Source organism: Cinclus cinclus, chromosome 30 (genome assembly GCF_963662255.1).
Source record: "Cinclus cinclus chromosome 30, bCinCin1.1, whole genome shotgun sequence".
NCBI classification, from domain to species: domain Eukaryota; kingdom Metazoa; phylum Chordata; class Aves; order Passeriformes; family Cinclidae; genus Cinclus; species Cinclus cinclus.
Genome location: NC_085075.1, coordinates 1,307,253 through 1,323,403, shown reverse-complemented (window position 1 = coordinate 1,323,403; position 16,151 = coordinate 1,307,253). Strand labels below are relative to the sequence as shown.

The following is a 16,151-nucleotide window of genomic DNA, read 5'->3' as shown; positions in this document are numbered from 1 at the left end:
GGTGAAGAGGGAAGGTGTTAAGTGGGTCCGGGGGTCCCTAACTGAGTCTGGGGATAGAAGGGGTCCCTAAAGAAGGTCCGAGGGTCCCAGGTGGGGTCTGGAGGGGATGGGGGTCCCTAAGTGGGTCTGGGCCCCCTAAGCGGGGTCGGGGCCAGGCTTGAGGGCACAGGAGTCTCCAAGGAAAGGTCTGGGGGTCCGCGAGCGGGGTCTGGTCTCACTTGGAAGATAAATTAAGTTTACCCATTTCTGTGCGTTTTGAAGGTGAGGCACATTTCCCCTCATGAATTATTCATGAGCACACCCCGCCAGCCGGAGGTCATTTGCATATTCATGAAGCGGCTGCTGCATTATTCATGAGCGGCTCGCGCGGGTTTGGAGATGGAGCTGGATGAAAATGGGGCGGAAAAGGAGACATTTGAGTCCTGAAAATGGGGGCGAAATGAAGGGAGAAGGAGCGCGAAAATCACCCCAGAAATGGAAATTTTAGACTTTCAGGGGGCATTTTACAATTCAAGGGGATCATTTATATATAGCTTTACATGTGTGATATGCATTATATGTATTTTATGCATTATATATTCTCTTATCAGTATTTGTAGAATTTTTTAGATATTATACTATCATGATATATATTGTGTATTTATATAAATATTTATTGGGATAGCTGCATATTATATTGTATATTATTCTCTATTTAAATATTAATGTATAACTATATTGTTTGTTACTACTATATTTTTGTATTCATTAATGTTTTATTTAATAATGCTTGTTAATATTTATTCCTACATGTTATACATTATTATATTAATATTTTGTAATATCTATTATTCACTATTTTTATATATTACTATAGTATGCATTATATATCTCTAAAGATTTATAGGTATTTTATAAATACTTTGTAGTTATTTATTTTAACCCTATTTTATATTAAGTTCTTATCTATTAATGCACAAATATAGAACGCTATTATTTTATTCCAAGTATTTTCTATTATTCTCTATATTTGAGATCTAATTGAATTTAACACTTTATTTCAAATAAAATATTTTTTTCTGCAGCTGGACCAGGCGAGCCCCTCCCAGTCCCACCTGGGCCAGGTGTTTTTCACCCCAAAAAGGTTTGGGTTCCCTCCGTCCAGGCCCTCCTTAGTGGCTCCCTCACCTCTAAACCCGGCTTAGGACGACCCCAGACCCCGCTTAGGGACTCTCCCCCTCCAGACCCCCTTAGTGACCCCCAGACCCCGTTTAGGGATCCCCTCCTCCCCACTGTGACCCCCAGACCCTGTTTAGGGACCCTTCCCCTCCGGCGCCCCCATTGGGACACTCCCTCACCCACCCCCCCCACCATATCCCGCGGGCCCTTTAAGGGCACGAGGCCCCGCCCCGAGCGCAATGACGTCACGACGTTAGCTTCCTGCCCCGTCCCTCACCCTCCCCCACGGGCCGCCCCCGCCTCCTCCTCCTCCTCCTCCTCCTCCTCCTCCCCCCGCCGTGACTCCGGGAGCCGCCGCCGCCATGAACGGCAAAGGCAAGGCCGGGCCGGGGCCCCTCGGTCCCGTTTTACCGGGACCCCCGCCCCCATCCGCCAGCGCCGCCCCGGCCGCGCGGCGCCTTTAAGGGCGCGTGAGGGCGCGGCATAGGCGGGGCCGGGTTGCCATAGAGACGCTTGCTCAGCCTCGCTTTGACCCGGGGGGCGGGGCTGGAGTGGAGAGATACCATGGGAGGGGGCGCGGGGGGAGCTGAGGTTTTGGGGGAGGTACCATGGAAGGGGGCGTAGGGGGGGGCACTGTGGGAGCTCCGGGGGGGACAGGGATACAGGGGAATGGGGGGAATGATGCCAAGGGGGACCAGGGCCGATGCCTTTTCCTGGCAGGGTGATTTTCGGCCCGGTCCCGAAGCCCTAGACCCCTCGGTCCCGGCCCTCCTGACCCGTTTCTTTCCCCCAGGGCCGTTCCCAGGCCAGCCCTCGTTCCCTGGCCCGGCCCCCCCCGGGTACCCCCAGACTCTGCCGCTGCCGCCCCCCTACCTTGACCCTGCACCTGCATACCCAGAGGTAGGTGGGACACCTGTCCAGAGGGGCGTTTACCTCTGGGACCCCTCTTGTCCATGGCCCAGGGGGAATCCTAGAGCTCACCTGGTTCCCTTGGACAGGGACCCCTCCTGCCCACAGCCCACGTGACCCAAAAACCCCCATTAAAGCCCAGGGATGAATTCCAGGTGATTCCCTGCTCCCGCAGGCAGGTGAGTTCCCCTGGGTGCTGGATGCGCACCTGGATGTGGGATAACACCTGTCTGACCTTGCTGACTTGGTGTTTTTCCAGCTCTATCGTCTCAGTTTCATCCCCCTGGGTGCTGCTGGCATCCCCCCCGTGTCCCCAACGTACCCAGGTGCTTCCCTGTACCTGCCCTTGGCCCCACCCCTGCCCGTGGGGGCTCTGGGCTCCCCCGTGGCCTATTTCCCCCTGGGCCAGGTGTATCCACCGGGATCCACAGTGCTGCTGGAAGCGGGGTTTGACACCGGAGCCAGGCTGGGGACAGGTGGCACCAACAGCATGCCGGTGAGTGTAGGTGGATCTGTGGGATTTGGGATTGGGTGGGAAGGTTTGGGACAGGTGGTACTGGCAGCATCCTGGTGAGTGCTGGTGGATCCACAGAATCGGGGGATTTGAGTGGGGAGGGACCAGAAGATCACCTGTCCTTGGCCCAAGTGAGTCCCAGCTCCATCCCACCTGGCCTTGAGCACTTCCAGGTGGGATTGGGGATTGCAGGTGGCTCTGGTTCACAGCCAGGCTTCATGTGGCCAGTGCTGCCCAAATCTGGCCTGGGGGGAGCAGGGCAAGTGGGGCCTTGGCCACCTGGGCCTGGCACTTCCTGTGAACTGGGGGAGGGTCCTGCTCGCCTGGTCCCTGCTTCCCCAAACCCTCTTGGCTCCCCTTCCTCCCCTTCCCTGGAACCTGAGAGGTTCCTGCTCCCCTGGACTTCCCACCTGTAGCTCATGGACAGGTGGAGAGCGTCCCTCAGGTGGGAACACAGGTGGCAGTGTGTCCCTCAGGTGGCAGTGTGTGCCCCACCTGGCCCAGGTGCCACAGGTGTCAGGGCTGAGGACAGAACGTGTCCCACCCCTGCCGCTGTCTCTCAGAGGGGGTTGGGGACATTTCTGTGTCCCCACAGCCCACAGGGGCTTCGTGCCCACCCCAGGTGCGATGCCAACCTCGGCTGTCCCCTCTTGTGCAGTGACCTTGTCCACCCCCGTGTCACACAGCCTTGACGCTGACATGGGCTGTCCTGGCCTGTCGTGACAGTGACCTGGGCTGTCCCCTTGTGGTGACACTGACCTGTCTCTCCCTTTGTGTCTTGCAGCCACTGCCTGCCGGGTGCCCCCCAGGTGCCCCCCCAGTGCCCGTCCTGCCCGGAGCCACCGTCCTGCTGCCCCCACGCAAGGGGGGATTCCTGGGGGGGGCTGGGGCTGGATTCAGCCTCTGGTGAGGGGGGGCCGGGTTTGGGGGCTCCCCTGCCCATCAGCACCTCCCCCCGGGTACCTACACCAGGCCTGGGGAGCCCCAAAGGCTGGGGAGGGACCCCACCCTGCAGGTGACACGAGTGGGTGACAGGGGAGGGGTTTAGTTAACTGGGGGGTCCCGGGGGGGGGGGTCTTCATTCACAAATAGGGGTGAACTCAGCCCCACCCCATCCTCATTTACATGCAGCTCTAATTAGTTAATGGCCTAATTATGTCCTGGGGCAGGGTTTCCCCTTCTGCCAACTTCATTCCCCTGCTGGACCCATCCAGGTTTCCCTTCTTTTAGAGAAAGGTGGATTTTGGGTAGAAAGCAGGCAAAAATCTCCTCTCCAGAGGCAAAGTTCCCTTCCCAAAAGCAAAAATCTCCTTCCCAGCAGTGGGAAGGATACCTGAGCCCTTCCCAGCCTGACTCCCTCACCCACTCCCACCTTTCTACTCCAGAAACTGTCCTGGGATTTTTTTAACCCACTCCGAGTAACGTTGGATTGTTTGCACTTCAGCTCTAATCAAAGCCATGATCGGTGCCAGGGCCGTGCTGCAGCTCCCGTGGGATCCTCCCATTCCAGCTAGAACAAGGTTTAACCGATGCTTAATTAGCAAGAGCTTGATTTTAACTCAGATCTGGTGTTTTTGCACCCAAATCCCTTAAACCTGAGAGGCAGGATTCCATATGTGGGAACTGTCAGGGAACAGAGAAACCCCTTGGATCACGGGATGCTTTGGGGGGGGGGGCGCTTATCAATGGGTTTATCAATGAGCTGTTTATTGGAGGGTTTATGAATGAGTTTATGAATGGGATATTTATAGACAGATTTTTGTGAATGGGGTGCTTGTGAACGGGTTGATCAATGTGTTTATCAGTGACTCATGCCTGTATTGATAACTAAACCTCCACAAAGCTTGGGAGGAGCATTTCAGGGATCCTCAATCGGGTCTTTTTCTTCTTTTTGGTTGTTATTTGATGAAGAAAGAGCTCAGATTTGACTCTATTTTATTTTAATATTTCACTTTAATCTGAATCTGTGTCCTTTGTGTGTGTGACCATCCCTGACTGTTCCCGAGCTTGGCTCTCGGACTCTCTGTGCTGCACTGAACTTGTGGAGTTTTTGTACTAAAAACCAAAAATAAAGATTATTTTGAAAATTTAAATGAACTAACAGATTTCTGTTGGGCCTCTGAGAGCCCTCTCAGCTGCTGCCAGCCGGGGGTTTCCTCACTTCTTTTCCTCTTTCCTGCTGAGTTGGGAACTTCCTCTTTTGGGGTTATTATTTTTTGGGGAGTATTTAGGTTTTGTCCTGCACTGGGGTACCCACATATTCCTTCCATGGTTGGCTTCATAAATTAAGGGGGGAAAAAAAGCCCAACCCAAACAAAATCAGCCGGCAGAACCCCAGCTCCAGGGAATATAGGTAGGTTGCAAACTCCAGGAGATTCAGGCAGATCCCAGCTCCAGGATATTTAGGCAGAAACTCAACCCCAGGGAATTTAGGCAGGTTTCCAATTTAGGTGGAGCCCCAAATCCAGGGAATTTAGGCAGATTCCCAATTCAGGAAGATCCCCCACCTCTGAGAAATTTTGACAGATCCTCAACTCCAAGATATTTAGGTGCACCCCCAGCTCCAGGCAATTTGGGCACATCTCCAGTGTCAGGGAATTCAGGTAGCATCCTAACTCCTGAAAATTTATGTAGACCCCCAACTCCAGGGAATTTAGGGACCTGTGTGGATCCCAGGTGTGTCCTTAGATAAAATATTCCTCCTTGTCCTTGGGCGGAGCCTCCTCCCGCGGGGCCGTGTCCGGCTCCGGCTGCTCGTAGGTGCGGTAGGAGCCCTGGTTCCGGTACAAGTAAATCCCGATCACCACCAGCACCGTCAGCAGGGTGAGGAACACCAGAGTTATCACCACTGCGGGGGGAAGCACAGCGAAGAACTGCCGTGAGAAGATCATTTGCTACTGGTTTCCTCTTAATTTTGAGGTTAATTATTTTTGCAAGAAACAGTATTTAATCAAATGTTAATGGTAACTTTAAAAAGTCTGAATTCAGTGGTACATCAGAGCTCTGTGTCACATCTCTGTCCAGCAGCAAAAGTCACTAGTGCCTGCCAAAATCTAAAGCTCCAAGTCACTTCACAGGTATTTAGGGCAGGTGTTTAGTGAAAGCCAAGTACCCTTCTATAGCCAATGCAGAGCATTAGCTAATTCCAGAGGTGCATTCATTTTACACTTAAAAGCACACAGCTTCCTAAAATAAGGTGGAAAGTTTTGCAAAGGCAAAGATTTCCTTTGAGGACAACCCCTGGACAAGGTGGTCACCTGGAAGCAGCTTGTGGCCCTGAGCATCAGAGCATGAACTGTTTTTGTACCTCTGAATTTATCAAAAATTGTTTTTTATCTGATGTGTTAGCCTGGTCTCCTGACAACTGAATGAAGGTGGAAAATACTATTTTGTAGAAATTACGGTAGTTTGTGCTCCTTTACTCTCCTGGAATTAGGACAGGAGCAGGAGCCTCACCTGCGATGATGGCGGTGTCGGCGTCCTCATGGCCAGGGGGGGTGGGAGCCTTCCTCAGGTACGGGGTCGTCATGTCTTCCTCGGGACAGGGGAGAGAGGGAGGTGAGGGAGGGGGTGAGCCAGGTGGAGATTGTGGGAAGAGCCCAGAAAAGCAGCTCCAGGTGCTCACCTGCGCTCAGGTGGGGCTGATCTCCCTCCATGGCATCTGCTCCTTCCAGGTGAATGCTTGAGGTCCTTCAGAGCTGCCAAAAATAGCGATAAAAGCGGTGAATTCCCACTCCTCGTCACCTGCGCTCAGGTGGGGCTGAGAGCCCTCCTTCCAGGGGAGGCTCCGGGTTCCTTCGGATCTGCCAAAACTGGGGATAAAAGTAGTGAATTCCCATGGATCGCCCCTAAAGACTCTGCGCGAGGCGGGTGCTGCGGCACCAGTAACGCACTGGTAGTACTGGGGCTGGGGTCGGAGCCGCAGCAGGGAAGAACCAGCCCCTGATTGGATTCACTCTTAAATTTTGAGATCTTCAAAGCGCCTGAAAGTCCTTGAAAATGCCCTAAGTCTGGGACTGGAGGTCCATGCCGCAGCCGGGACGTGGAATTGCCGGACCCACCTTGGCTGTGCCCGATGGGGATTCCCGGGACCCCCAAAAGGGTCCCGGTGGTGGCTCCGGGGCTCGGGGCCGGGTGGCTCCGGGGCTCGGGATTCCGTGACTCAGCGCGGTAGGGAGCGAATCAAATCTCATTTGTTGGGGGTTTTAAAAAAAAAAAGAGGAAATCGCGCGGCGGGAGCGGGGCGTGGTGAGGGCTGGGCCAGGAGCCGGGAATTGGGGCTGGGGGTGGAATTTGGGCTGGGGGAGAGTCGGAAATTGGGGCTGGAGGAGGGAGTCGGTAATTGGGGCTGGGGGAGAGTGGGGAATTTGGGCTGGGGGTGGAATTGGGGCTGGGGGAGATTCGGGAACTGGGGCTGGGGGAGGGGGTCGGGAATTGGGGCTGGAATTGGGGCTGGGGGAGGGAGTCGGGAATTGGGGCTGGGGGAGAGTCGGGAATTGGGGCTGGGATTGGGGCTGGGGGAGAGGGTCGGGAATTGGGGCTGGAATTGGGGCTGGGGGAGGGAGTCGGGAATTGGGGCTGGGGGTGGAATTGGGGCTGGGGGAGGGAGTCGGGAATTGGGGCTGGGGGTGGAATTGGGGCTGGGAATTTAAACCCAGCTTTGCTTTAAAACTGGTTTTACTGTAAGACCAGTTCTGCTTTAAAACTAGTTCTGCAACAAACCTTGCTTTGTTTTAATCCAGTTTTAATTTAAACTTTGTTTTGCTTTAAATCCAGCTTTGCTTGAAACCAAATTCTGCATTAATCCCAGCTTTGGTCCAAACCTGGTTTTGCCTGAAATGCAGCTTTGTTTTTAAACCCAGCTTTGCATTAACCCGATTTTATTTCCAGCACAATTTTGCTTTAAGCCTGGTTTTGCTTTAGTCCAGTTTTATGTTAAACCCAGTTTTTTTTTTTTTTAAATTTGGTTTTGCTTTAAACCCAACTTCACTTTAAATCCATCTTTTCATTACACCTAGCTTTGAATTAAACCTGATTTTGCCTTAAAACCAGCTTTCCTTTAAACACAGTTTGCTTTAGATATGATTTTGCTTTAAACACAGTTTTGCATTAAATCCAGCGTTGCTTTAATCCCAGCTTTGTTTTAAACTCGGTTTTGCTTTAAACCCAACTTTGAATTAAACCAAATTTTGCTTTAAATTCGGTTTTGCTTTAAGTCCGGTTTTGCTTTAACCCAACCCTTCATTAAACCCAGCTTTGCTGTGAAGCTCCCCCAGCAGCGCTCTCGGGGCTCTGGGCCTTTCCCAAAGCCATCCACGACCTTCCCATGGAGCAGCTGCTGCTCCCGGGTGGCTCCGAAGCAAAAACTGGGTCTAATTTCCCCAAGAGTGGGATTGAAGAGGAGGGGAGGAAAAGGTGCTGCTGGGTGGAACGGCAGCTGCTCCGAGCCTTAGGGAGGGGTTCTTGGGAAGAGTCCGGCATTGCCAGTGGGAAACACGAGCCGCTTCTGTGCCCCAGCACCAAGAAATGGAATCCTGGGACTCGCCAAAGGTTCAAACCGAGTTTTATCTGAGGGGAAGGTTCGATTTCCATCAAACCGTGCACGGCCGTGGAAAAGGAGCTCCTCGCGCTCTCTCCCGGGGCAGGGATGCTCCATGGATCCCCTCCCTGCTCCCGCTCTGGGATCGTGGGAAGGAGCTCGCTGCAGCCGAGCGGGGAGGATCCGGCGCTTCCCGGTGCGGAAACCCACGGGATTTTTGGCAGTGCCAGGCCGGGCTCCAGCCCGGAAGAGGGGGGCTGAATCATTCCCAGCCCGCTGCATCCCGCTGGATTTCCAAGTGTTTTTAAAGCAGGGTTGTGAAAACCCCTTATCTTCCTCATTCCTGTGCTCCGGCCGACTGGCTCCAGAGCAATTCCCAAGGGAAACCCAGCCCCGCTCCGCTGCTCTGATCCCAAAAACTCCTTCGAGGAGGACTGGGGATGCAGCCCTGCTATCTCCGTCCCCATTCCTGTCCCCATCCCCACTCCCGTGCCCGTTCCCAGTGCCTGGAGGAGGGGAGGAGCAAACCATCCCCACGGGGATTTTTTAGGGGTGCTTGGCAGTGCCTTCACAGCCCCCCCCATTCCCATCCCACTTCCATTCCCATTCCCGGCGGATGGAAGATGGGATCAGCAAACCAACCCCACAGGCTTCTTTTGGGGGTGCTCAGCAGCCCGTTCCCAGCCCCCATTCCCCTCCCCGGCAGGTGGAGGGCAGGATTTGCTGCTCACCCTCGTTTCTTCTCCGTCACCTTGGGATGATCCCCTGGGATCAGCGTTTTGCTCCCCCTGTTTCCCCCTCAGCTTTCCTGCCGGATTTCCTTCTTTCAGCCTCTCCCTGTGGCAGGATCCGGCCTTTTCCCTCCCCTCCCACCCCAAATCCAGCTGGAACAGCCCAGCTGAGCCCCAACATTCCAGCTTCAGCCCAGACCAGCTGCACGTCCCATCCCTCACTGCAGGGCTCCGGTGCCTCTGTGTCCAAATCCCTGCGCCTGGAGCAGCCACCCTGAAGCCCTCCAGAGAACGGGAATTTCGGGGGGGGGAGCATCCCGGGATCCAGGTCTCACTCGTGCAGCTCTTACCTGCCGGCACCATGTGCGGCTCCAGGTGAAGGCCTTGCCCAGGTGAAGGCGTTGCCCTTTTCCTACCTCACCTTTCCAGTTCGGCTGGAACGAGGATCAACCCCCAGGATTCCTCCCCCGTTAACCCCTCGCTGTCTGCGGGGACAACACCAGCCGGGAGACTGGGAATGGGGGAATTCTGGATCACGGGAGGGGAAAATTGGCTTGTTCGGGGTTTTTTGGCATGACAGCGCATTTTCCGGGAGCTGGTGGAACAGACTCGACGCCTTTTCCCTGAGTCGCGGGTGTTGTAGGAGGGGAGAGAGTGACAACCCCCAACCTGCCCCCCCCCCCTCCACCCAACAGCCACCCCAAATCTGCCGGTGGGGATCCCCCGGGACCCCTCTGCAGTCCAAAATGGAGAGTTGGGATTTTGCCACCTTTTCCATCTTTATTTTTGGGGGGGGGGGAAGGGGAGTAGGGGCTGGGAAATGCACTCTGGAGAGTGAATTTGGGGAAGCCGCATTTCCCGCGGGATCACAGGGTGCTGAGGAACTCGGGGGGATCCTGGGGCGGGTCTGCAGCACCTGAGGGGTCCTGGCTCGTGTCCTGCTCCGGTGTCCCGGAACAGTCCTGGGAGGGACACGGGGCTGACACCGGCACCTCGTGATTCCCTTAAATCCCACCCAAAAGGCACCGGGTCCCCCGCGCGTTGCGCCCGCCTGGATCGGGGATCCGGAGGGGGCCGGCCCCGCGGGGAGGGGCAGCTCCAGCCCCACACGCAGCAGAGGGTGTCCCACGGGCTGGGTTTGTCCCCCAGGCTGGCCTGGTGTCCTCACATCCTGCCCGGGTGCCCCCCCCCAGCCAGGAATCCCCCCCTGTGTGTTCCCCGCTGCCACCCCTGGCGTCTCCCAGAACGAAATTTCGCACCTGAGTTTTGCGCACCTCTGGCTCGACATCCGTCACCTCCGCGCTGTCCTCGGTGTCACCGCGCTGTCTCGGGTCACCGCCGAGCTGGCACGGCTCCCGGGGACACTCCGGTGCCGCCGCCACGGGACCGAGGGCACGGCCGGGGACGCCGGTGGGGGACGGCGGCACCGCGGGACGTGCCCCACGCTCAGCGCTGCTGGCCGTGCTGTCCCCAGCCGGGTCCGTGGCTTTTCCCGGCTCTGGTGACAAGGTGCCGGTGGCCTGAGCAATGGCCTCGGATAAAATCAGTGATGCCAGGGAGGTGGCGATGCCCTCGGCTCCCTCCCGCTCCCCGCTGGCACCCCCCGGCTCCGCGGCTGTTGCCGATGTCTCCTGACCAGGGGACAAAGAGCCGGGGTCGGAGATGGGCTCCGGGGTCTCCTCGCTGGACACGGACGCTGTCACCGATGTCCCCTGCTCATTAAGGTGGCCGGGGCCGGGCTCCGGGGTCTCCTCGCTGGACACGGACGCTGTCACCGATGTCCCCTGCTCATTAACGTGGCCGGGGCCGGGCTCCGGGGTCTCCTCGCTGGACACGGACGCCGTGTCCAGGGAGCCCGCGCTGGCGGGCGAAGCCGGGGGGGGCCCGGGGGAAACAGCCCCCAGGTCCCCGTTGGTATCGGGGGCAGCGCTGTCCCCGCCGGGGGACCCCGGTGTCACCTCCGCGTCCACCGCGGGCGCCTTGTCCGGGCAGGGGAACATGGCCGGGGGGCTCACGGGCGCGGAGATGACCAGCGAGCGGCGGTTACTGGGGATGGGGAACAGAGGGATTCAGCTTGGGGTGTCCCCAACATCCTTGGGGTGTCGCCATCTGAGCTTGCAGGTGACGCTTCCCCTTCCAGCAGGACCCCGATCAATTCCCCAGGCCCACCAAAAAACACCTTCAGCCCATCTTTGGCAGAGCCCACCGCCCCAGGATTTTGGTCCGGAGCCTCCATCATATTTGTGGGGGTTGGGGACCTAATTGTCCACTTAAACTCTGCTGTCCCGTCATCTCCCCCAGGTGTTACCTGGCAACACCTTTGATGATGAACACTTTGCTCGAGTGCTGCTTCTCCAGTTTGCTCATCACCTCGTACAGGTCCCGGTTGAGCTGGGGAGGGGGGACAGAGGAACACTTCAGGGGGGGCCCCCAGGTGCGCCCCGTCAACCGGGGACACCCCAAACACCCTCGGGCTGCTCTGAACGAATTAATTAAATGAAGAGCAAGGACTCTGGTGGGGTGGGGGACAACACCGGTGTAGCCACCTGGGGACACCTGGGGACACCTGGTGCTGCCGGAGGCGGGGGAGGTGTTTTGGGGTGCCCCTCCCCACCTTGCTCATCTCCTTGTAGAAGACATCCCGGAGGTTGGAGATGTTCTGGAAAACGGTGACGTAACAGGCGATGCGGCTGCGGGGAACGCCGGAGGGGTCTGGGGATGCCCACGATGTCCCCACGGAGGGGACACCGCAGGGACCGGGGTGCTCAGCCACGTCTCACCCGCTGAGTCCCCAGCTCCGCGGACCCCGCACAGAAGGAGAATGTCCCCACCAGATCCATCCCATGGATGCCGTGGAGTTGCCACCTCCCACTGTCACAGGCCCCCGTGACCGATGTCCCCCAGGACCCCCGATATGTCGCTAGGGTGGATTTTGAGGGGAGAGCCACGCAAGTTCTTCCTTGCCACGGGGGGACCTCACCCCCCCCATGGCACCTATGCCTGTGTCCCCCAGCCCCACAGTGTCCCCCATCCGTGACGTCCCCAAAGCCCTTGCGATGTCTCCCAGCCCCATGATGTCCCCAAATCCCTGTGGTGCCCCCCAGCTCCCTGAATGTCCCCGAGCCCCCGCGGTGTCCGCAGCCGCTGTGACAGCCCCGTACCTGCCGTACAGGACCGGCAGCTCCTCCCGCAGGTCCCTGTTCAGCTCCTCAAACACGGCCTGGGCTTTATTGAACTCCTCTTCAGCCTGCGGGGAGGGACACGGTGGGGCCGTGGCTTTGTCCCCACGGCCGGGGGACTGTCCCCACATGGGGACTGTGCAGGGGCGTCGCGGGAGTCCCAACCTTGGCGATTTTGGCCTCGTCCTTTTTCTTGGCGCTCTGCAGAGCCTCCAGGTGGTGCCGGGCACTGTCGTAGTCCACGAGCTTTCGGCCCCGCTTGGCGATGCGCTCCTGGGGGGGGACAGGTGAGCCAGAACCCTCCCGCGTCCCCCCTGTCCCCAGCCCCGCCCGACCGCGCAGGGGGGCACCTTGAAGTCCCCGAACTGAGCCAGGTAATTCTCCATGAGCCGCAGGGCTTGGTCGGCCAACTTCGCCTCGTAGTCATCCCACAGGAGGTCATTGCTCTGGGGGGGACAGGGACAGGGACAGGGACGGAGGTGACGCCCGGGACCCTCCAACCCCCCCGGGCCTCGAAGGGACCCCTGGGGCACCCAGGGCTCACGTCGGCGATGGCTCGGAGCTCCCCGTGCCCGTCCCACTCAGGGCTGTAAATCTCCTGCAGCGTCTCGGCCACTTTGCGGGAGCTCTCGTGCATCACTGCGGGCACAGGAACACCTTGTTAGCCACTATCATTTATTAATTTATTAATTTAATTTATTCCTTGCTATTATTATTTTATTCACTGTTATCTGCTGTTGTTTATTAGCCCGGGTGTGTTATTTTAAGTGATTTATTGTCTCTTATTCCATATACAGCATATATATCTGACAGATAATACATGTACTGTTTTCCTATTTAATATATAATATATGTCCTATATATATTTATTATTTATTATCCCACATACAGTATTTATATAGTTATTTTATCTTAAATATATCTTTAATATATATTATTTTAATATCTTCATTATCTCGATTGCTTTTATTTCTTCATTATCTCTCTATTATTTTATCTCTTTATTATCCCATATGTATTTAATACATTATGAGATATAAAAATATATATTGCATATGTCATATGTGTAAGACATATAATATATATCTCATATATAATAGATTATCTATTATCCCACGTATAGCATATTTATTATCTATTTTCTCTTTATTGTCCATTTGTAGCTTACAATCTATTTGTTCTCAATATTTACTTTTATTTATTCTTTCTTTTGATTTAATACTGATTTTTAATTAATAATCTATTTATTATATGTATGATTACTTTCCTCTGTTATTCCTTATTTATTATCCCGGCTCCGCCCCGAGCCCCTCCCTGTTCCCGGGTTTTCCTGGGACATTCCGCAGCGGTTCCGCACCTCTCACGGCTCCCACGAACCCTTTGAGGTCCTTGTAGAGTTTGTGACCCTCGTTCTGCAAAACAGGGCGGCGCGGGGGTTCAGGGCTGTCCCCGGGGTAGGGGCGGGCAGGACCCCCGGGGGTCGGGGTGTCCCCAATGTCCCTGCCATGTCCCCGGTGTCCCCCGTCACCTGCTGCAGCTGAAAGTTGTAGGCGCTCTGCTCGAACTGCTCGTCTTTGGTTTCCACTGTTTTGCCCAATTTTTGCAAAACCTGTGATGGGGAGAGAGGGGAAGGGCTCCCCCCACACGCCGAGGTCACCGGGCTGTGCCCCCCGGGCGCCCCAAAACTCCCCTGAGGGGCTGCGAGGATCTGGCAGGGCAGGGTTTCTGCCAAAATGCAAAATTTCTCTGCGGCCCCCAGTGCTTTTATTTTTCTCAGGAAAACGGTGAATGTTGGGTGCCAACCCACCTCCCACCCTAAACCCTGTGGGTGCAACCCTGTGCACCCCAAAACACCCCGAGCCCCGACTGGGGGGCACAGGGGACACTGTGAGGAGGATGAGGAGGGTCTGAGGCTGAAGGAGAGCAGAGAGGCTGGTCTGGGTGGGGGAGATTTGGGGTGTCCAGGCTGAACGTCCCGTAAAGAGGCTGAGTTTGGACTGGGGCAGTTTTAGGGTGTCCAGGAAGAGACTGAGATCCCCTGGGAACAGGCTGGGGCCTCAGACATAGAGGAGTTTTGGGGTGTCCACGAAGGGGGTGACCCTCTGGAAAACGACTGAAGCAGGTGTGGAAAATTCAAGGTGTCCAGGAAGAGGCTGGGGCCAGGCAAGAGGGACTTTTGTGGTGTCCACAAACAGCTTGACCACCACAGGAAGAGGCCAGGGCTGGGAGCAGGGAGCTTTGGAGTGTCCAGGAAGAGGCTGGGGCTGGGTCAGAGAGAGATTTGGGATGTCCAGGAAGAGGTTGGGCCCCCTGGGAAGAGGCCGGGACCAGCTGGGAGGGAGATTTGCTGCATGCAGGAAGCTGCCAGAGCCTGCCCAAGGGTGATTGAGCCGTGGGAAAGTTGAATTTAGCACCAAGCCACAGCCAGGAAACCCGGGAGGGTGAGGGTTTGAGGGGGTCTTTGTGTCACCTCCAAAAGGGGAGTCACAGCTGCTTTTAGGGGGGAGGAAAAGAAAGAGCCCCCCCCAAAGAGCCCCAAAGCAGTTGAGGATCACCCTGCTCGTGCCGCTTCCGCAGCCCTTCCCCCTCGCTTCCTGTGGGGCCGGTGCCGACCTCACCAACATTCCTGGGACCACCGGCCAAGCTGGGTCCTGCTGGGGACCCCCAGTGCCAGCCAGCCCAGGGACCCTCTGCCACCACCCTACAGCCCCCCAAAACCTCTGCAAGGCGTTGTGGGTGGAAAACCCCCTAAGATTAGAGAAGCCGAAGGATCTTGGGGAGCTTTGGGAGATGCCATCCTCCAAAGCCTTGGAGCAAGGATGACGCTGACCCAGAAACCCCCAAATTCCCACCCTCTGAGCACCCAAAGGTGCTGAGCTGTGCCTTTTGGGCCACCCTGGGAGCACTGTGGTGGACAAGAAGGACAAATCCAGGCAAATCTGGAATTTGGGGGCGGGTGGCACCTCCGTACCTTCTCCTGAGCGCGGCTGAAGCGCTTCTGGACCTGCCTGGCGAAGAGCCCGGCGCTTCCACTCCTGCCCTCAGCCATGGCCCTGGCCCCGCCCGCGGCCCCCGAGCTGTTGTTGGAGGCTTTTGATGGAGGAAGTTGGAGGCGAGGCCAGGCAGCATCCGCTGCGCACCCCGGAACCCCCAGAACCCCCAAAAGGCTCCGCTGGCACCCGGCACAGGCCTGGGCCACAGGGCTGGAGGGCCATGGAGGATCCAGAGCTGGGAGGGACCCACAAGGATCATCGAGGCAGATCCTAGCCCTGCACAGGACAACCCCAAAAGTCCACTGATGACAAAATCCCAATGTTCAAGATTGTTGTCAAAAAAGTTCCTGACCTCTCAGGTTATGGAATAACCAGAGGTGGAAGGGACCTGCAAGGATCATAAAGGTCACCTGTTCGTTCTACAAAGGCCAGCACCAAAGATTCCCAAAATCCAAGAGTGTGGTCCAAGTGTCCAGACTCACAAAATCATGGATATCCTGATATGGAAGGGACCCACTGGGAACAAGGAATTGTAGAACGATTGAAGTTGGACAGAACAAAAATTCCATCTATATCTTGGCCCTGCAAAGAACAACCCCAAAAATTCATTAATACAAACCCCCCACATTTTTACCCCCAAAATGAGTTTACAGCTCTTTGTGCCACAGCTGGGGGATCTGCTTTGGATTGGGGTGTCCCTGTGTGGGGTGGAGCCATTGCTGCTGTCCCTGGCCGCGAGCCCTTGGTGCTGACAGAACAAACATGCTGATCCCAAATGTGGGGTTCTGTGATGCTGACAGAACGAACTGTGAAATCTCATGTTTTCCTTGCAGATAAGGGCGGAACTGCAGCAGGTGCAGTTCTTCGTTTCTGTTCCTTCATTTCCTTCATTTCTGTTGACCCGGGCCACCCCATAACCCCCGTCATCCCAAACGCTGTGTTGCCGATGCCTGTGCCTCGAGGGCCAAAATTACCCCCCAGCCCCCAACCCCCCCCAGAAACAGCCTCGATTTGGAGTTGAAGGAGTAAAAACCAGTATCGTTTTGGCCAAAATTCCAGGGTGTCTTCCAAACCATGTCCCTGCTTCGTTGTGCCCCAAACTCAAGCCCCGGGGAGGCCGAGCCCCGG

The 16,151-nt window shown here is 56.1% G+C and overlaps 3 protein-coding genes across 6 annotated transcripts; 1 reads left to right on the top strand and 2 right to left on the bottom strand.

Annotated features, from left to right (window-relative positions):
* The first annotated feature begins 1,722 nt into the window (after nucleotides 1–1,722).
* On the top strand, nucleotides 1,723–3,497 carry DAZAP2 (DAZ associated protein 2). Its single transcript, XM_062510821.1, has 5 exons — nucleotides 1,723–1,761; nucleotides 1,879–2,058; nucleotides 2,157–2,246; nucleotides 2,327–2,563; nucleotides 3,366–3,497. Exons 1-5 carry the CDS (start codon nucleotides 1,723–1,725, stop codon nucleotides 3,489–3,491), a joined length of 672 nt encoding a protein of 223 aa, XP_062366805.1. The 3' UTR covers nucleotides 3,492–3,497.
* Nucleotides 3,498–3,670: 173 nt separating this feature from the next.
* SMAGP (small cell adhesion glycoprotein) lies at nucleotides 3,671–6,962 on the bottom strand. 3 transcript variants are annotated; one of them, XM_062511062.1, is made up of 4 exons: nucleotides 6,643–6,962; nucleotides 6,207–6,279; nucleotides 6,038–6,112; nucleotides 3,671–5,429 (listed from the first exon to the last, which is right to left on the bottom strand). In XM_062511062.1, the coding sequence occupies exons 2-4, from the start codon at nucleotides 6,235–6,237 to the stop codon at nucleotides 5,266–5,268; spliced, it is 270 nt and encodes an 89-aa protein (XP_062367046.1). In that variant the 5' UTR covers nucleotides 6,238–6,279; nucleotides 6,643–6,962; the 3' UTR covers nucleotides 3,671–5,265. The 3 variants fall into 3 exon arrangements, with proteins under 3 accessions (XP_062367046.1, XP_062367048.1, XP_062367047.1); XM_062511064.1 differs by having other exon boundaries at nucleotides 6,038–6,116; nucleotides 6,207–6,962; XM_062511063.1 differs by having other exon boundaries at nucleotides 6,207–6,962.
* A 2,066-nt stretch (nucleotides 6,963–9,028) lies between these two features.
* Nucleotides 9,029–15,096, bottom strand: BIN2 (bridging integrator 2). Of its 2 annotated transcripts, XM_062510938.1 has the most exons (12): nucleotides 15,002–15,096; nucleotides 13,559–13,639; nucleotides 13,388–13,442; nucleotides 12,575–12,669; nucleotides 12,381–12,476; nucleotides 12,196–12,303; nucleotides 12,013–12,098; nucleotides 11,466–11,541; nucleotides 11,160–11,242; nucleotides 10,648–10,897; nucleotides 10,126–10,518; nucleotides 9,439–9,813 (listed from the first exon to the last, which is right to left on the bottom strand). In XM_062510938.1, exons 1-12 carry the CDS (start codon nucleotides 15,077–15,079, stop codon nucleotides 9,718–9,720), a joined length of 1,497 nt encoding a protein of 498 aa, XP_062366922.1. In that variant the 5' UTR covers nucleotides 15,080–15,096; the 3' UTR covers nucleotides 9,439–9,717. The 2 variants fall into 2 exon arrangements, with proteins under 2 accessions (XP_062366921.1, XP_062366922.1); XM_062510937.1 differs by lacking the exon at nucleotides 9,439–9,813 and adding an exon at nucleotides 9,029–9,362 and having other exon boundaries at nucleotides 10,111–10,897.
* Nucleotides 15,097–16,151: the final 1,055 nt, after the last annotated feature.

Excerpts from the sequence above, each read along its gene's own strand:
- DAZAP2 (XM_062510821.1), top strand. The coding sequence starts at position 1,723 with ATGGGAGGGGGCGCGGGGGGAGCTGAGGTTTTGGGGGAG. Across the intron at positions 1,762-1,878 it reads GAGCTGAGGTTTTGGGGGAG|GGTGATTTTCGGCCCGGTCC; the intron begins GTACCATGGAAG and ends TTTTCCTGGCAG. Across the intron at positions 2,059-2,156 it reads CTGCACCTGCATACCCAGAG|GGACCCCTCCTGCCCACAGC; the intron begins GTAGGTGGGACA and ends TCCCTTGGACAG.
- SMAGP (XM_062511063.1), bottom strand. The coding sequence starts at position 6,237 with ATGGAGGGAGATCAGCCCCACCTGAGCGCAG. Across the intron at positions 6,113-6,206 it reads TCAGCCCCACCTGAGCGCAG|ACATGACGACCCCGTACCTG; the intron begins GTGAGCACCTGG and ends GTCCCGAGGAAG. Across the intron at positions 5,430-6,037 it reads CGACACCGCCATCATCGCAG|TGGTGATAACTCTGGTGTTC; the intron begins GTGAGGCTCCTG and ends TTCCCCCCGCAG.
- BIN2 (XM_062510937.1), bottom strand. The coding sequence starts at position 15,079 with ATGGCTGAGGGCAGGAGTGGAAGCGCCGGGCTCTTCGCCAGGCAGGTC. Across the intron at positions 12,099-12,195 it reads ACGAGGCCAAAATCGCCAAG|GCTGAAGAGGAGTTCAATAA; the intron begins GTTGGGACTCCC and ends CCCTCCCCGCAG. Across the intron at positions 10,898-11,159 it reads ATCATCAAAGGTGTTGCCAG|TAACCGCCGCTCGCTGGTCA; the intron begins GTAACACCTGGG and ends CCCCATCCCCAG.